The sequence below is a fragment of the Podarcis melisellensis genome, assembly GCF_964234715.1.
Source record: "Podarcis melisellensis genome assembly, chromosome: 4".
Classification (NCBI taxonomy): domain Eukaryota; kingdom Metazoa; phylum Chordata; class Lepidosauria; order Squamata; family Lacertidae; genus Podarcis; species Podarcis melisellensis.
The window spans coordinates 54,031,797-54,049,330 of NC_138531.1; the positions used below are offsets into that span (position 1 = coordinate 54,031,797).

At 40.1% G+C, this 17,534-nt stretch overlaps 1 protein-coding gene across 7 annotated transcripts in view; it reads left to right on the forward strand.

The window, feature by feature from the left end:
* Positions 1–17,534, forward strand: part of TIAM1 (TIAM Rac1 associated GEF 1) — a 187,742-nt gene that overhangs the window by 118,288 nt on the left and 51,920 nt on the right. For all 7 annotated transcript variants that reach the window (XM_081907977.1, XM_081907974.1, XM_081907975.1 and 4 more), the window contains 2 exons: positions 11,453–11,897; positions 15,748–15,920. In XM_081907977.1, coding sequence (XP_081764103.1) covers positions 11,453–11,897; positions 15,748–15,920 — 618 coding nt within the window. The remainder of the gene's footprint in view (positions 1–11,452; positions 11,898–15,747; positions 15,921–17,534) is intronic.

Genomic DNA, 17,534 nt, shown 5'->3' on the forward strand with positions numbered 1-17,534 from the left:
GACACTGTTTTTATTCATTTACATGATTGCTCAGGTAAACCTTTTCCAGATGTCTTATTGACTTATTCAGCATTTTTTCTGGTTTAATCTTGCGCATGTTCAAACATGTTCTCAAAGCAAGGTTTAAGTTTGCTTTAATGTAGATCATGTAATAGTTTGTGTAAAGGCAACAAAGTCATAGGCCAGGGGGCAGCAAAGTTTTGTGGCTTGGGCTAGTTCACAGTCCCGCAGACACCGTGGTGGGCCGGAGTGTGTGCGTGCGCATGTGCAAATGCTATTTCCAGCACGGAGGAGGCATGCACAGCTTCCCATTGGCTGCAGGAGCTTCCTGCAGCCAATGGGAAGCCATTGCGGAAGGCGGTCCCTGCTCTGCGCCAGTTTAGTGCAGCACATGGGAGCCGACCGAGCGGGCAGCGGGGGTCCATGGGCTGGTTAAATGACTCCCATGGGCTGCTTGCGGCCCATGGGCCTTAGGTTGGTGACCCCTGTCATAGGCCCTTCTCTCACACTATGCAGAGGCAATCAAGTCAACATTCAAATAGGGAACTGCAACCAATCGGAGCTCCCTGATGGACCTACAAAGTACACCTTTGCAAAACCCAGTTGTCACATCCACAGTTTTTGATATATACTTTGATGGGCCACTTAAGCTTTGACATATGAAATGGCCCAATTTCTTCAGAATTAAAGAGATCGGCTGAACAAGACAAACAACCATGCAGAAAGCCTACCCAGTTGATGCTGTCAAAAACCCCACATGCGCACTATATAAAAGAGCGTAGGTTTCCCACCCCTCTCTCTTCTCCCCCAACCCTATACTGTATCCAACACTAATGTCTCATATCGAATGTAACTGATTTGTAGAAAAGACTTCACAGTCTGAAAGAAGAGGCAATGTGTGTACTTTTGTAAACCAAGAAAACCTTTAACAAAAATTATTTGAAAAAGAAAGTGTTCCTAAAGTCAGACCATTGTTCATCTCATGGAATCTGCATTTTCTACCTAGACCACCAAAACTGATACCACCTTCAAGGTCATATCTATATAGTCTAACTAAATGTAGGACAAAGAGTTGTTGGGCACAGATGGCACATCTTTCATCATAACACAGTGACACCAGCTATGTGAAAGTGCTGACAACAGCAGCACAGTCCCATCATATCTAAATTCATAGCACAATATAGATTATAACCATTGTCTTGCATCAATAGGCAAACACTTCCTAAGAACAAAATTCTAGATTGGTTACAGTTCCTTTTCTCTGTTCCAGTGGTACCTCTGGTTACAAACGCTTTGGGTTACAAACACTTTGGGTTACAAACTCTCTGGGTTACAGCTCTTTGATTCTCCAGTACAGTGGTACCTCAGGTTACAGACGCTTAAGGTTACAGACTCCGCTAACCCGGAAGTAGTACCTTGGGTTAAGAACTTTGCCCCAGGATGAGAACAGAAATCTTGCGCTGGTGGCACGGAGGCAGTGGGTGGCCTCATTAGCAAAAGCATTCCTCAGGTTAAGAATGGTTTTGGGTTAAGAATGGACTTCCGGAACAAATTACATTTGTAACCCGAGTTACCACTGTATTATGTATTTGAGAATGAGCTCTTAACTAAGCACACTTGGCTATCCAACCACTGATGTGATCAGCAAAGGGATACTAGTGGGACAAACCAATTGTTATTGCTGGCTGTAGGTTAAAGCTAATAGTGCCTTCATTTCAACACTTAAACTTATTAGCAGCCAAGCCAAAGAGAGAGAGGAGAAAGACAGACCTGCAAAATTCTGCCCTCATCTTTCCAAACCTCAGGTGCTTTGAGTGCCCCCAAATGGAACAGATATTTCTAAATATCCATTCTTTAGCAATCAATTTGCTAAACTCTGCCAGTCAAAAAAATAGAATGTTTTCTTCAAATACAATCCATGTAGTTTTGTAAGATGGTTGAAAAAAAATCTTTTTTTTTAAAGGAAGAGAATGATTTAGACATTAAGGCTGAACTATATGAATCTTTTGCAAATTCGCATTCCACATATTCCTGCATTGCACCAAAAACCGTAATTTGATATTGTATCTGAACTGGACTAATTGTGGTTGCCACTAATTCTATTTTGTCCCCAAACTGGAATTAGATATTACAGTTGGAAAACTTTAGTAGTAACATTAGTTTGCCAGCTCTTCACTGTGTTTGAAGTTTGCTGCAAAAATGTAGTGAGTATAGCAGAGGATAGGCTCATGATTATATCTTCTTACCTACCAGCTCTATCCAACATGTATACGACATGGCAAATGACACCATAAGTACGATAAATAAGCAGCACTCCTCTTTCAGCAAGTGTGTAGCAATCTACATACATAATTGTATGATGGGGCAGGGCAGATCTTGTTACACCAGTTTTTTTTCTTTTGTAGTAACTGAAGAGCTCTTGCACAAGCAAGCAAATTTATAGGTGATGCAGTGAGAGATGGGTGATGCAGCTGGGTAGGGGAGGAAGAAACTTTAATTATAATCCTACCAATTGCTCCCATTCTCTGGCTATTGTGACACAGTAACTTTTCCACTCATTTGTTTGCCTGGGGCACCAACATTTGCGACATTTTAATAATTGCAAGGGAAGAAACTGAAAATGTAATAAATAAATAAATAAATAAAATTAATAATAATAATAATAATAATAATAATAATAATAATTTATTGGATTTATATACTGCTATATACCCAGAGGTCTCAGGGTGGTTTACAGAACGAAATCAAAATATAAAACCACAATATCTATAATCAAAATAAAAACAGCAACCCAATAACTCCCCTCCCCCCAAAACCTCACATTTTTAAAGGGCATAGGATGTCAATCAAATCAACCAAAGGCCTGGTTATAAAGGAACATTTTTGCCTGGCGCCTAAAGGTGTATAATGAAGATGCCAGGTGAACTTCCCTGGGAAGAGCATTCCACAGATGGGGAGCCACTGCAGAGAAGGCCCGTTCTTGTGTGGCCACCCTCTGGGCCTCTCGAGGAGAAGGCACACGAAGAAGGGCCTCAGAAGATGATCTCAGGATTCGGGTAGGTTCATATGGAAAGAGGCAGTCCTTGAGGTATTGCAGTCCTGAGCCATTTCAGGCTTTATAGGTCAAAACCAGCACTTTAAACTGGGTCCGAAAACTAATCGGTAGCCAGTGCAGTCGAACCAAGATATGCTCAAACCGTAATATGCTCAAACCGTCTTGCTCCAGTGAGCAACCTGGCTGCTGAATTCCACACTAGTTGAAGTTTCCAAGCCATCTTCAGAGGCAGCCCTATGTATAACACATTGCAGTGATCTAACCTTGAGGTTACCAGAGCATAGACAACAGTAGTTAGGCTATCCCTGTCCAGATAGCTGGGCCACCAGCCAAAGCTGATGGAAGGCACACCAGGCCACGGAGGCCACCTGAGCCTTGAGCAACAGCAGAAGATCCAGGAGTACCCCCAAGCTATGAATCTGCTCCTTCAGAGGAAGTGTAACCCCATCAAGAGCAGGCGATCTCCCACCCATCCTGTCTAGGTAACCACCCACTAACACTGCCTCATTTGGATTGAGTTTCAGTTTGTTGGTTCTCATTACCAAGGCAAGGCAGTGGTCCAGCACTTCTGCTGCCTAACCTGCAGATGTAAAGGAGATTTAGAGCTGAGTGTCATCAGCATACAGCTGACAGCATACTCCAAATCTCTTGATAACCCCACCCAGTTGTTTCATGTAGATGTTAAACAATGTGGGGGATAGGATTGAGCCCTCCAGAACCCCACATTGAAGGTTCCACAGGGCTGAGAAGCATTCCCCAGGCAACACCTTCTGGGAACGACCATCCAAGTAGGACTGGAACCACCGCAAAGAGGTGCCACCCAACCTTAGTTCGGACAGTCACTCTAGAAAGATACCATGGTCAATGGTATCAAAAGCCACTGTACAGCCAGCCAAGTGCTGTCCTGTGTTTACCATAAAGCAGTGCTGTGCAGATTTGGAATGAGGAGAAAATGAACTTTTGGGGTCCAGAGTTCACAAAAAGAAAGGAATTGGTCCCTGTGCTTTGCCTCCCATTGTAGGGGAAATACAAACCTGGATATTCAGTGGTGCTTTTTCTAGGCTACTGGACTTATGGGAAGAGCTTGAATTGGTGGAGGAGAGGAGGTGCTGGCCCAGGGCCTGCAAAAACAGTGCACTGCCTGAGATGGGCAGCTCCAACCCTTCCTCCTGTTGTGACCCCCATGGAGACTTCTGGCAGCGCTGGTCAGAGGGGAAGGAGCATTAAGAGGAGAGTGTGAAATTGGATCTTTGGGGAGGGGCCCAGTGGTCTGGGAAGTGGATAGTAGGGAGGGGCCCAGTAGGTTGTTAGGAAAGAAGCCTACCTCTGTATCTTTGGATTCTGCTACTGAATTATGTAGTTTAGGAAATGGGTGAGGTTCTGCTTCCTTCTACAGAAGAAAAAGCTAGGCAGAATAAGCAACTAAGCCATATTGAGGTTTAGCATTGCAGGGAGAGTATACGACAGACACTGTGGGGAAATTGGAGACTGGCAGTAGTATGGATGGTTTATATTCCACTGGGCTACTATTATCAAGTTCTTTTAGTAAATATACATACAGTCTTGTTGAAGATACACTGTAGCTTAATACTTTGGGGCTGGTTTTGAGTTCAACAGAACTGCAGGCCACATATCACAGACTTTTCTGTGTTTTGGGATCACTGCAGTTTGTGAACTTGGGCAAGGAGTTCCTTGTGTCTTCCCTGGTTGACTGGATCTGTGGACTCTCTTTGCTAACAGATTTCTCTTCTTTCCTCCCCTCAGAAAAAGCTTATCAGTAGATTTGGTCTTTATCTTTTTAACATAGTGCAGTTCTCGCATGCTAAGGCATATCTTTTGGAAATGTTTTGGTTGTTTTATCCCACCGATAGTGATTTTTATAAGGGTTGTTATGATGTCATTTTTGCTATGATTCTTGTGTTATACTGTTTTGTTTTATTACCGTGTGGCCTCCGTTGGGACTTTCTGGTGAAGGGTAGGTAATGAATGCACTTAATAAAAAATAATTTTGAAGCCTGGAGGATTTTTGCATGTAACATTATAAGTATGAGGTATTTTACTTCCTTCAGTGATATACCAGGTTAAAAAAAATTAACTCAGCTGTAGCTTTCGAAATTCCTCCATTTTATATGATGGATGATAACATACATTTGTGGCCTTGTTTGCAGAGAACAAGAAGGGGTTTATGTGCTGCAGTGTTGGAATTGTTTCCCTAGTTGAGAAGAAGATAGCTAAGAGTCTATCAAACAAGGGCGAAAGTGTTGGAATAATGTCACCGTATTGGCCTGAATATAAGCCTCACTCCCCCCCCCCCGATTCTGACCGTGAAAAGTTAAAGTGTGGCTTAAATTTGCAACCTTACAAAAATGTGTTTTTACAATGTCGCCACTGAAACAGACATATGGTAAAGCAGAATAGGTGTGAGTGCTTGTGGAAATTTAAGAGAATGTCTTATATTTGGATATTGTCTTTTTTTCTCCCCCCCCCCCCCGAATTTTAAAGGTGCGGCTTATATTCAGGCCAATACAGTATTTGCCATTTTTTAATCTACTGGTACCCAGTACCTGAAAACAGACAGGACACACACCAGTATTATGTCTAGTGGAAGAGAACCTCCATTTCTTTCTAGCAGTGAAGTGACAAAGCATTGTTCGTGCAGGGAGGACTCTCAATATGGATTCCCATGTGATTAGGTGCTTCCCATATTCTCATCACACTGCAGAAGCTCCCTCCTGTGCTACAAAGATAGCGTGATAAGGGTACCTTTGGGGTACTTGTGGGTTGAAGGCGAGGCTTTTCCTGAAGCAATCACCTAATCATGCCTCCATGTAACAAACTCAGTACAGATCCATTCAACCTAACCAGCTCTCCCTGGATTTGTAAGAACAATAATTTAGAGGGGGGAAGAAGAGTGCCTGTACCTGTTCTCCTCTTTATATTACCTAGGCATTGCAATCTATACTCGATTTGTGAAAGGAAAGGGTTAAACCCTCTTTCACTCCTTTTAATTGTTGCTTCTAGAGAAACAGCTTGAGAAAAAGCTGGAGATTACCCTCCGGGCAACCTAAGCAAGAGAAGCTGTTATGCAATGAGCATATGGATCCTGTGGAGTTTCACGCAGGTGCAGGTGGAGATGATGTATTTTTTGTAGAGTGGAGGTGATTTATTTTTGAACTTCACTTCCAGGAAAGTTGTAAAATACCTGGTAACATTTCATATTTTGGAAGGCTTTGCACACAAAATAGCTCTTAAAAGTTAAAGTACTATCCTCCCTGGATCAGCTTTGGCGTTTGTTTCCAGCAAAGAGAGTTTCTGTTTTCATAGCAATATATAGCACACATCCTGCCAGTCCTAAATCTTTTTCTTCTTCTTCATGGTCTAATGGAGTGGCTGAGAGTGTGTGTTATGAGCCAAGAAGTTTAAATTCAAATCTCACCACATGCATTAAACTTACTAGATGGCCTTAGCAAGTGAATATTCTCTTAGGCTCAGCGCCCTACTCTCCTCCAAACACCCAGTTTCCGCAATATGTGCAATTAATAATGCATAGGAAGGGGGATAGTAAAAATTTGTCTTATGGGCCTCTTTTAAGAACTGCTGAGAGGTAGGTGAGGTATTTTGAACACTTGAAGCTCTTATTGGTGTTTTTTTTTTTAAGTGTTGCATGCTTAAAAGGCTGACTCATCCTGTGCTTTTTTGACCTTTCTTGTCTGCCTTCCAGAGTATCAGCTCTCCTTCCTCTGTAGTACATTCAGTTCTGTAGAATTCGCAGAGCTGTAAAGGAAATGCAGATAATCTGTAATAGGTGGCCTATCACGTACTCATCAGTTTTTAACTTGAGCTGTCCTAGAATATCACCATCTTTGTGCGCAAGAGCGGGAAGGTATCAGCAGTTTTGTAGAAGTACCAAATGAAACAAAAAACACCCTTTTATCCTCAATTTACCTCCATTAATTCAATACCTCAATACCTACCACCATTACTCCATACTGATAGCATACAGGCATTTCTGATGTATCCTTCATGTGCTTCTGATTCATTCAAGTCACCTTGTGTCAGAGCCATTCAGTATCTACTTGTTTCCTCCCCATGTGAGTTTTCAGATGGGATGCTCACAAGCTAGGAATAGTAGGCTTCATGCTTCCCATACCTGGAATGGGAATTTATGACCCTTCAGATTTTGTTGGACTCCACCTTCTGTCATCTTTGCACTTTGGCCATGCTGGCTGAGGCTGATGGGAGTTGGGAGGCCAATAACACCTGGAGATCCACGGGCTCCCTATCCTTAGTCTCCACCATAAAAAGAGGATGCCTCTACAGGGCTCTCCTTTGCTACACCTTATCCACGAGTTCCAGAATCACTTTGAGGGGGTTTCCAGATTAGGCTTACTGCTTCTGAAAAGCTGACTGCAACAACTTTGCAGTCCATTTGCATTTCAGTACTGTAGTATGTGAAGCAGAACTAAACTTACTTAGAATGTCAGCCAAAGGTTTTGGGCTAGTAGTCACTATGGAACCATGAGAATTCAAACCACCTGAGGTGTATTTTCTGATGTGTGAATGAGCGAGCATTTTGCAAATCTGAACATGGAGCCAAGTGTCATATATGCCCAAAATGATGACTTAATCAAAGCCCACCTGTTTAATGCCTGACTCACTCGCTCACTGTGAAACTGATTAGTTGTGAAATATTTTTGTCAAGGGATAATTTTATGTGACTTTCAGATGATCTGCTTTTAACTGAAAGCGAGAAATGTGTTAATCACAACATTTTAAAGTGCCTGTAGGAAATGTCATTGGTTTCTTTGTGTTTCTGTAAAATATAAACAGTTTAATATGTTACAGAGTGGCATAAGGTGAACACAGATATAACTTTTTAGAGCGTTGAGCTCAATTTGGAAGCAGCTGTTTTGTCTCCAGAATTGACTTCTGGGACATAAAACTTTTTGCAAGCTTATTGCAGAACCAGCCTGTGCTGTGATCCTCAGATGAAAGATGGCGTATAAATAAATAAATGGTTTCCATTTATTTCCTGTGCAGAAGGCCTTCAAGCTTCTGCTAATTTACTCCATAGTTTAGGAACTTCTCCTTAAGCTTCTAATTGCCCCAAATATGTAACCATGTATTACTAAGGAACAGTATTCAGCAAGTCCCCACACCCGACACAATTAGTGACTTCTGAAGTTGTTATGTGGTGTTGTTCCTCATTGTTTCATGTATCTTTTAGTTTATTTCAAAATAAAATTCCACATTTAAAAGAGAGGTTATCCCATTTACTGCAGCAAATAATCACCATCATCTTACATTATATACCCATTTTATTGTCCGGTACGAGCACAATGTGGTATTATTTATTGGTGCCTTCATGTGGTCCTGTCCTAGATAATATTGTAGGATGCTCTGCACTTTTTGGATTGTGTGGCTGGTGGCTGGAAGCAGTATTGCAGGGCTGTAATTCTCAAGTCCTGGAGAGATTGGGAATAATTTTGAACTATCAAATCCATTCTATTTGTATGTAACAGTTTAAAATTTCTCTTAATAGCTCTGGTTAATATTCTGCTTCAATAGCTCTTATTTAAAATGCACTTAGATATTATTGAGCTGTACTAAATGTAGTTCAATAAAACAATTACAGTGGTACCTCTGGTTGAGAACTTAATTCATTCCGAAGGTCTGTTCTTAACCTGAAACTGTTCTTAACCTGAAGCACCACTTTAGCTAATGGGGCCTCCCACTGCCGCCGCACTGCTGCCACACGATTTCTGTTCTCATCCTGAAGTAAAGTTCTTAACTCGAGGTACTACTTTCAGGTTAGCGGAGTCTGTAACCTGAAGCATTTGTAACCTGAAGCTTTTGTAACCCGAGGTACTACTGTATTATTAAAGTAGACATCTAAAAAAAATAAAAAATAGAGACAATAAACAAAAATATGGATATTTCAGTAACCTTTACTTAGAAACGGTGTTTAAAATACCAAGTAACCATTTCATAACGATGAGATTAGAAATTAATTACATATAAGGATGACCCACTTTTTCTAATAACCAAGCACAAGAAGCATTTAATCCTCCTCAGAGAGACTCTTATTTTTATCCTTTTTGACAGCTTGGTCTAGATTAACCACAGGGGCTGTGTCAGTCTAATACTGACATTTGCACAGTAGTGAAATGAGGCTTGCTATGTATTGGTAGCCAGTCATTTCAAAAGAAACCTCTTGGAATCTCTCTTCCCACCCACTCTATTTAACTCCCGTGCTCCTTTGCTGTGGCTAAATTATATAGATAGATAGGCAGGTATATAGCCCATGTTCCAATGGGTCTCTCTAAAATCTCCTCTCTAAGTGTGTTCCAGTGAACTGGGAAACTATTTTATGATGTTGGGAATTGCCGCAGTTCAGTGGATGATAAAGAACAGAACAAAGCCCTCAAGTCTTCAGATTGCTGAATATAGGCTGAATACTGGAAATAGAGAAATTAGGATGATGCAAGACTTTGCATTTTGGACCTGGTATCTAATAGACTTTCAGGAAGTCACACAAGACCAGACTGCTTCCTTGTGTACCTCTTTGCAGTGGTGCAGTGGACTGGGTGGACTTAATGGGAAAGTGGAGAAGCTCAGTTGTGGGTCCGCCTCATTCTTCTGAGTGGGACTCACGGGTTCTGTCCCAAAGGCCTGCGCCGATGACACCACTCCATCTTCTCTGTGAGAAAGGGTTATGTCCTGTACTTTTCATGTCACATTATAGCATATGTATAAGCATAAGTTTGATTTTTTGTGGGCGGGCAGAAGTGAAAAGCATATTCCAATATATGTGAATTATTATTCATAAGCCAGTATTGCTGAACAGACTCTCCCATCAGCCAGCGACCATTCACAATTTTCCAGCATTCAGAAAGCTCTTTGCTCCAAGTGGTGTGATTGTTCAGTCCCATTTCAAAGGGAGCTCTGCCTAGGGAGCAGCTGTACCACTTAACTTTGCTCAGAGCACCCAATCAGATTTGTAAGACATTCTCTTTGATCCGCTAGCTGGGATGCTTGTTTTCTCTCCACATTTCCTATCCCATGGAAGTGCTCTATGAACTACTTTGCATATATTTTAAGAATATGTAATTCGACGTTCTGAAACTACCCTCTAGCCAGAAAGAGATGGAAATTTGAAAGCTTTTAACATGCATCTACTTTGGGGAATAATAGTAAAGTGATAATCTGAAGAGATATCAAGAATGAATTGTCGTATTTCAATACATCTATATTTAGCACTTCCCCTCTGAATTTTCAGGGGCAATCATCGTTCCATTGGAGGTTGTTTTTCTCCCCTCACTTTTTTGGGGTGGGGGTGGGAAATCTTTTGTTCATTTAAAAAAGAACATCATATTCTGCAGCTGCTGAACATTGATAAGATGCAGAAAATATTTTGAAATGGCAACCAAAATGCTTTATTTTATCTGTTTGTTATTCCAGACCTTTGCATATGATAGAAAAAAGTCCCATGCAGTCAAATGGTGACTTATTTCTAAGCAATGTTTAGGTACTTTATGCCTCAGTTCTAATATACCATAGGCACACAAATTAGGTTGTTCCAATTTAACATAGCAATCCGAAACTGGGGGATATCATCCAGTATTGGGCTTGGATCCAAAAAAAAAACATTAACAGAACTCAGCCCATGCAATAGAGTCTTCCTACCCCCTCCTTTTTATTGCACTCCCTGTACCTGCCAAAGATATGCCTGAGGGTCAGGGGATCATGCCATTTTAAGCAACAGCAAAACCTATTATCAGCAAAGCCCAGCTTAAAAAAAGTTGGCTTTTTGCATTTGCATTCTCAGTGAGTATATATTATCTTTTCAATTAAAAATTATTTAATTTATAAAAATAGATTTAAAAACTTAAACACATGTTTCAGTCTCTCACACTGACCATAATTAAGGGTTAGAAATGCTGCATTGTTTCCAATAAATATATTTAATCACTTTATATATAAAACTTACATGTATGTAATTTTATTTTTTAACATATGTTTTTAAACTGCTGATTTAATTAATATTTTGAGGCGAAAAATAGGTCAAATCGGTTCTTTATAAACTTTTACCGAGGATTAAATGTACATTTTCTGCTCCGTGTAACTGCTTAGAGGTTTTTGCAGTTAAGCAGTATATAAATTATGTTAAATAAATAACTAACAATTAAGTTTTAAAAGAGTAATCAACGGGTCAGTCAGATAAATTAAATAGACATTTTTTACATGGGGCAATGAATAACTTCATTGATTTTGAAGTGGAGCTTCTTTTATATTTAGGCAAAAGAATGGTACTAGAATTATCCAAAAAGTAAGCAATAACTATATTGAGACATCATTTCTCCACATTGTTTGCTTTTCTTTACTGTGTTAATACAGGATGTGAATGCAGGCGAAGGGAGTGAATTTGCAGACAGTGGGATTGAGGGGGCAACGACTGACACGGACCTCCTTTCCAGGCGTTCCAATGCCACAAACTCCAGCTACTCTCCAACGACCAGCCGGGCCTTTGCTGGCAGCGACAGCGGCAGCTCTTCCACTGGAGATGGGGCTCGTCAGGGAGTCTATGAGAACTTCCGGAGGGAGTTGGAGATGAGTAGCACCAATGATAACTTGGATGAAGCTGGATCTGCCCTGAGCGATGAACAGAGCAGTGGGACTTTGAGTTCCCCAGGACAGTCGGACATACTTCTTACAGCAGGCCAGGGGACGGTACGGAAAGCAGGAGCGCTTGCAGTGAAGAACTTTCTCGTACACAAAAAGAACAAGAAGGTGGAGTTAGCTGCACGGAGGAAATGGAAGCAGTACTGGGTTTCTTTAAAAGGTACTGTGAATACACCCTTATTTACTTAAGAGATCAGAGAGTACAACAACTATTTGGTGGCAGTGAAGATCTTGTATTACATAAGCAGCTTACTTATTGGGTGGGTCACGATATTCTGAAAGTGCAGTATAAGATGAAATGTATTAAAATAACTCTGCAAAAGGCTTGTTGCACAACTAGGCATTACTTTTTTATGTAACACAATTTTTTAAAACAAGTCCAGTTTCGCATCCCAGTTTTAGGCAGGAAGCTCAGGAAGTGGTCTTAGTCTGCCTCTTATGGAGAGATGTACAAAAGAGTAGTTCTGGGGCTAAAATGTTACCTGGAGTTCCCTGGAGTAAAGAGAAGATACAGATATGACATGCAAAAAACCAAGACCCAAAATATGCCTGTCACACATGCCAATGCTCCTTCTTGTGAAGAGCTATTTGTACAGGGGACAGTACAGGTGGACAGACAGTAAAAGATAATGGGAACTGGCAAGATATAACATGAAGCTTCTCCAAGCATGTCTTTATTTCCACTAGCTATTTATTTTCCCTGCTTTTGCTATAAGCATAATTTCAAACCCACCAGAATTCTTCATCCACTTTGATCTGCGGATGAAAGTGAATGTTAGAAACCAATCTTTGATGGCAGTCCTTTAAAGTCAATGCTTTGGCTCTTCATCTGTGGCCATTTGGCTCTTCATATAGGGCCAGTGTGTCTGGCAAGTGTAGCCTAGGTGAGATGGTTCTGAATCTGCTCATATGAAATGTAGGTATTCTTCTTGCGGTTTTGCCTCTGCTTCTCCGCTTAAGATGGAGCATGTATTTGAAAATGTTAGGGCTTGGAAATAGGAGTGTGAGAACCACAGTTCTGAAAAGTCTTATCTACTCCCTTAAACAGGCTGAGAAAACTGAGGACAAGCTGTTACCTAAATAGGTTTCCTTGATCTGTTTGGGACAATTCCTTCCAAATTAAAATACATTTTCTAATTCTATCTATTTAAGAATTGAGACCAAAGTAAAACAAAAAGCGAATTCTGAGCAAAGCAGATCAAAAGGGGGAAGTCACATTGCAACCAAGTTCTGTTTTATATTGTTCAGAAAGGTCACAAAAGACAGGAAGGTTACTTGCTGAGTCCAAGGAATAAAAGGTGATTTCACTATTATTCCTTTTGGTAATGAGCATTGCCTGGAGCAGCAGTCTGCAGGACTGAATGCATGTAACATTGCAACTGAGGTCAGGGAAATAGATCAGAGACTTACCATGGCTGACTGAGCAAAGGAAGAGGCCATAATCGTCCCAGTCCAGGCAGCATGATGGGAGAGTGTGATGGTGTGGTGCAAATAAACAAAGAGCCATCTGGAAGGAAAGAAGGAACATAAAAGAGGTGTTACTTTAAAGTGTGACTTACACTGATTGTTTGTTTCTTGGATTACCAAGGCTTAATAACGTTCTAATAATGTTTGTATTTAGGCTTTGAAGTTAACATCTGCTGTGTCTTGCTGAAAAGTACTTTTTGCTGAAAATATTGTATCTGCCAGTCTTGGGTTAACATGGTAACCGCAGATTACTTGACAGCAGAAAATCTATGTAGAGTTTTAAAACCAAACAAAATGAGAATTTTCTGTTAGGAAACCAGAGTGATGTTTATTATATTTACATGATAAAGCATGAATGCTTTCAGTGCAATCCTATACATATCTATTCAAAACAAATTCCATTGAGTGCAGCGTTTCAGGAGGTTTTTAATGCTTGATGTTTTTATTATGTTTTTAAACATGCTGTAAACTGCCCAGAGAAGCTGGGGAAACCCAACCAGATGGGCAGGGTATAAATCATCATCATCATCATCATTCTCAGTGGTACAGATTAGTAGGTGCAGGATTGCAACCTCAATTCTATCCTTCCAAGTTTTACAATTCTACCTTAACTCCAAGTAACTATTAGTTTCTGTGTTGATAACAACACATTGATCACCAGCTAAAATATTCTAATAGAATGGAAACCTTATGGGTTGTTTCCTGCTGCCTTTTAATAAAATGAGCTCAGATTTATCTTTTCAGAAAATTTCTCAAAGTTCATTTCTCAAAGTTTGGACTTCATCAGTTAGTAGCATCCCCTCCACCCAAATAAAATATATTTACTTTTACACATCTAATTGTGTAAAACATGTACAATTGATGCTAGAAATGTTTTTCAGACCAGACCATAGTTTTTAAGCATCAATGTATTTGCATGCTAACTCCTCCCTTTTCATAGGTTGATGCATAAAAACCAATATGTTAAATTGTGCCTGTGGGTAAAGGCTGACATGAATTTGGGTTCATATGTAAAAGTGCAACTCAATGTATCTTTTCCTGCATGTGAAAAAGTGGGTTGTAGTCCAGAAAATCCAAAGTAAATTTGTTAGCCTTTAAGGACTCCTTAAAAATTATTTACATGCTGACTGTTTATTCACCTTCATAAAACATTGAAACTGGCATCAGTTTTATTTTAGCTTTTTAAATCATTAAAGCCAATCAGTTTCAGGTCTGTTTCTCCTTAACAACTGGTTTTACTTTCACTTAATATTGGCCTGTTACTTTCACAAATTTATTTGCAATTTGACCTGCCTTTAACCCCCATAGGCCCCTGGGAGGAGCTGAGTTTATAATGCCAGTCCACCCACAGAAGAATTAACCTGCATCAACCATTATATAGATTGATTGAGGATATACTCATATTGCCAAAGGCATTGTAGGGGCAATATAAATTCGACCATAGGAAATTTTGAAACCATGCTAGGACAAAAGGAAAGTTCCTTTCCTTATTTCCATCTCCATACAACGGCTTCATACATTACAGCAGTAGCATGTTTGCTTCTGTGTCGTGGAGCTGCTTGTAGATCAAGACCAGAAATGTCATGCTGAAAATAAAACCTTTGGTTCCTTGAGTCTCAGAATTGCTTTTGAGTCACACAAAAGTACTTTGAAGGTTGAAGGGTTGCACATGAACCAGTCTAGACCTCAGGAAGTACTGGCAGGGGTGTGTTTGAGAATAATATATGTTGTAGCTTTATTATTGTCTAGGCTAGTTACTTTTGTTAGAGATCCGTAGTCTCCTGGCCAGAGAGATTTTTAAAATTCTTTTATTTTAAATTTCAAACCAGTGCTAAGGAAAAAATGCATACCGAAGAACAATATCAGGTTTAAAGGACCACAACCTTTTAGCAATTAGCTGACACAAATATATTCAGCATTTATAAAACATATATAAATGTATATAAAACATCTTACTTTCTGGAGCATGCTGTACAAATGAGTACTGTGATTAAGGAATTTCAACTATCTGAGCTCTCTTGAGAAAGAGACACGTAGAGAAACCCATGATATGTGTGAAAAACAGTCACAAAGGGTCACAGATTATAAATTGCCTATGCAATGTTGTATCACGCTAAAGCATTCTTTTTCTGGAATCATCATCATTTTCCCTGTTTCTGTTGTTCAGGCTGAGAGTGCTGTTTGCTAATTGGGCCAACACACAAGATGGGTTGTAACAAGAGTCTCAAGGTTTGCATAAATACAAAAAAAGCAAGGGGAAACATTTAGAGAGAGCTCAGCAGCCACACCATACTGATTAACTCTTGGAGATTGGGATAGGAACCCAGGTGAAATGGAATGAGGTATTATGAAGGAAGGCGTGAATGGTTGAAAGCAGCACTCCACACTGTTGCAGGTTCCATATGTGTTAAGATTTTTTATTTTTTGAAATATTGACATTCTATAGCTTGTAAACATGAAACTCAGTGCTAAGCTTGATACAAGGTTGCAGTGTTATCTTGTTCAGGTGTGCAGTTTCCTAATACTTTGCTGTTTTTCTTAAGGATGCACATTATTCTTCTACGAAAGTGATGGCAGATCTGGAATAGACCACAACAGCATCCCAAAACATGCTGTCTGGGTGGAAAACAGCATAGTGCAAGCAGTGCCTGAGCACCCAAAGAAAGACTATGTTTTCTGCCTCAGCAATTCCCTTGGTGATGCTTTTCTGTTTCAGGTTTGTTCTGTCCTTGGTTCATTACATAATTGTTTTCTTTCTTTGCACTTCCTTCAGGCAAAGACCCAAATGGTGTCCCAGCAGCTGAAAGATGGCACCTTCACACCTGATTATTTAGCGGCCTAATTATTTTATCAGCGGGTAGTCTTTGCTTTTGTGGCAGGTTCCAATACACTTCAGTGTCAAGATGCAACCAAATGGCTTTGTGACTTTCTTCAGCTTAGAGTTGATAAAGATCTGCTTCCAGTTTCTTAGGGGGGCCAGACTGTGTTATGTAGAGCAGTCACTATGTTGTGACATATTTGGGGCACCGTCTTCTGCCACAAGGAAATAATATCTAGGATATAAAGGGAGATGTGTAAAATGTGCAGTTAATATATTTAGGGTTGAGTAGATCTGGGGAAAACATACTTCACAGACCAATAATTCTTTATGTTGCAGATCAGGGTATAGAACACTGTGCTTCTCAGTACAAACTAGGAACATAGAAAGCAGCCTTATACAGAGCCAGACTGCTGGTACATCTATACTTTCTCCACCATTGTTCTTTATTGACACTTAGATACTGGATATTGGCAAACAAGTCCTAATCTCTAAACGCACAGGGGCTGCAAAGCCTCAGAGTTATGCTTTTGCCTTCTGTCTATCTTTTTAAAATTAATCTGTCTGCCTTATGTTTGTTTTCCTATATGCAGTGAATGAGAGTACTATAATTTACATTAAAGGGGGGGCGTTCTTCCTTCATGCATGAAGTGCATTTTCCAAACTGGAGTGACTCACTTGGTTGGGCTGGGGGGTTGTACAAGAACATATGGAAACAGCATTAGTGTAATAGACCATGAAGACCCTCCCCAATCGTATCTACATACTTAGACTGCTGCAAAATTGTACAGATGCATTTTGTTTAGGAAACCTCGATTCTCAGAAAACAAATGTGCAAGGGGCAGAAAGGTCGCATGGAGTGCATGGCTTTTATGGCAACATAGAGCCTTATTTATTGCAAGTTCCATGCTGAGACATCAGCTTAGGTTTTCCAGTAACCTCGCATGGGAAAGAGCACAAAATGAACTTTTTTTTTTGGAAAAAGAATGAATTAGTGGATTCTTTTCTTTTGAATTGTAAAGCTATTTGTTTGCAGTGTGTTGGAGCCCTTCTGAATCTAAAGGATTTTGAGGCTGAAAAACGAGATGGATGAGAGGGGAGGAAGAACAATTGGACATAATTATGGAAATAATTGGCAAGTTACTGTAGCCTACAAGCTTGATGTGTTGTGCAGAGAACTGCTAAAGCATGTACATCATTTGAGCTAGCAATAATATAGCCTAGCCCACATAATTCATGTACATTTAGAGTAACATGCAAACAGAATAAATAAGTTTCTTTACCGGGAATTGCTGCTTAGAATTTTCTGTGTTCAAGTTCTTGACGGTTTTTTATCTCATTTACCACTCTACATTCAGTAGAAACTGCTGATGTAACTGAATTCAAAACGATGACGACAACAGCAACAACATTAATAATGGTCTTTCAGTCCTGCCAAAGGATATTTTTCATTGTAATCCTGTTCTTGCATTTTTGCATCCAAACATGCCACACGCCTGCTACTAATTTCCT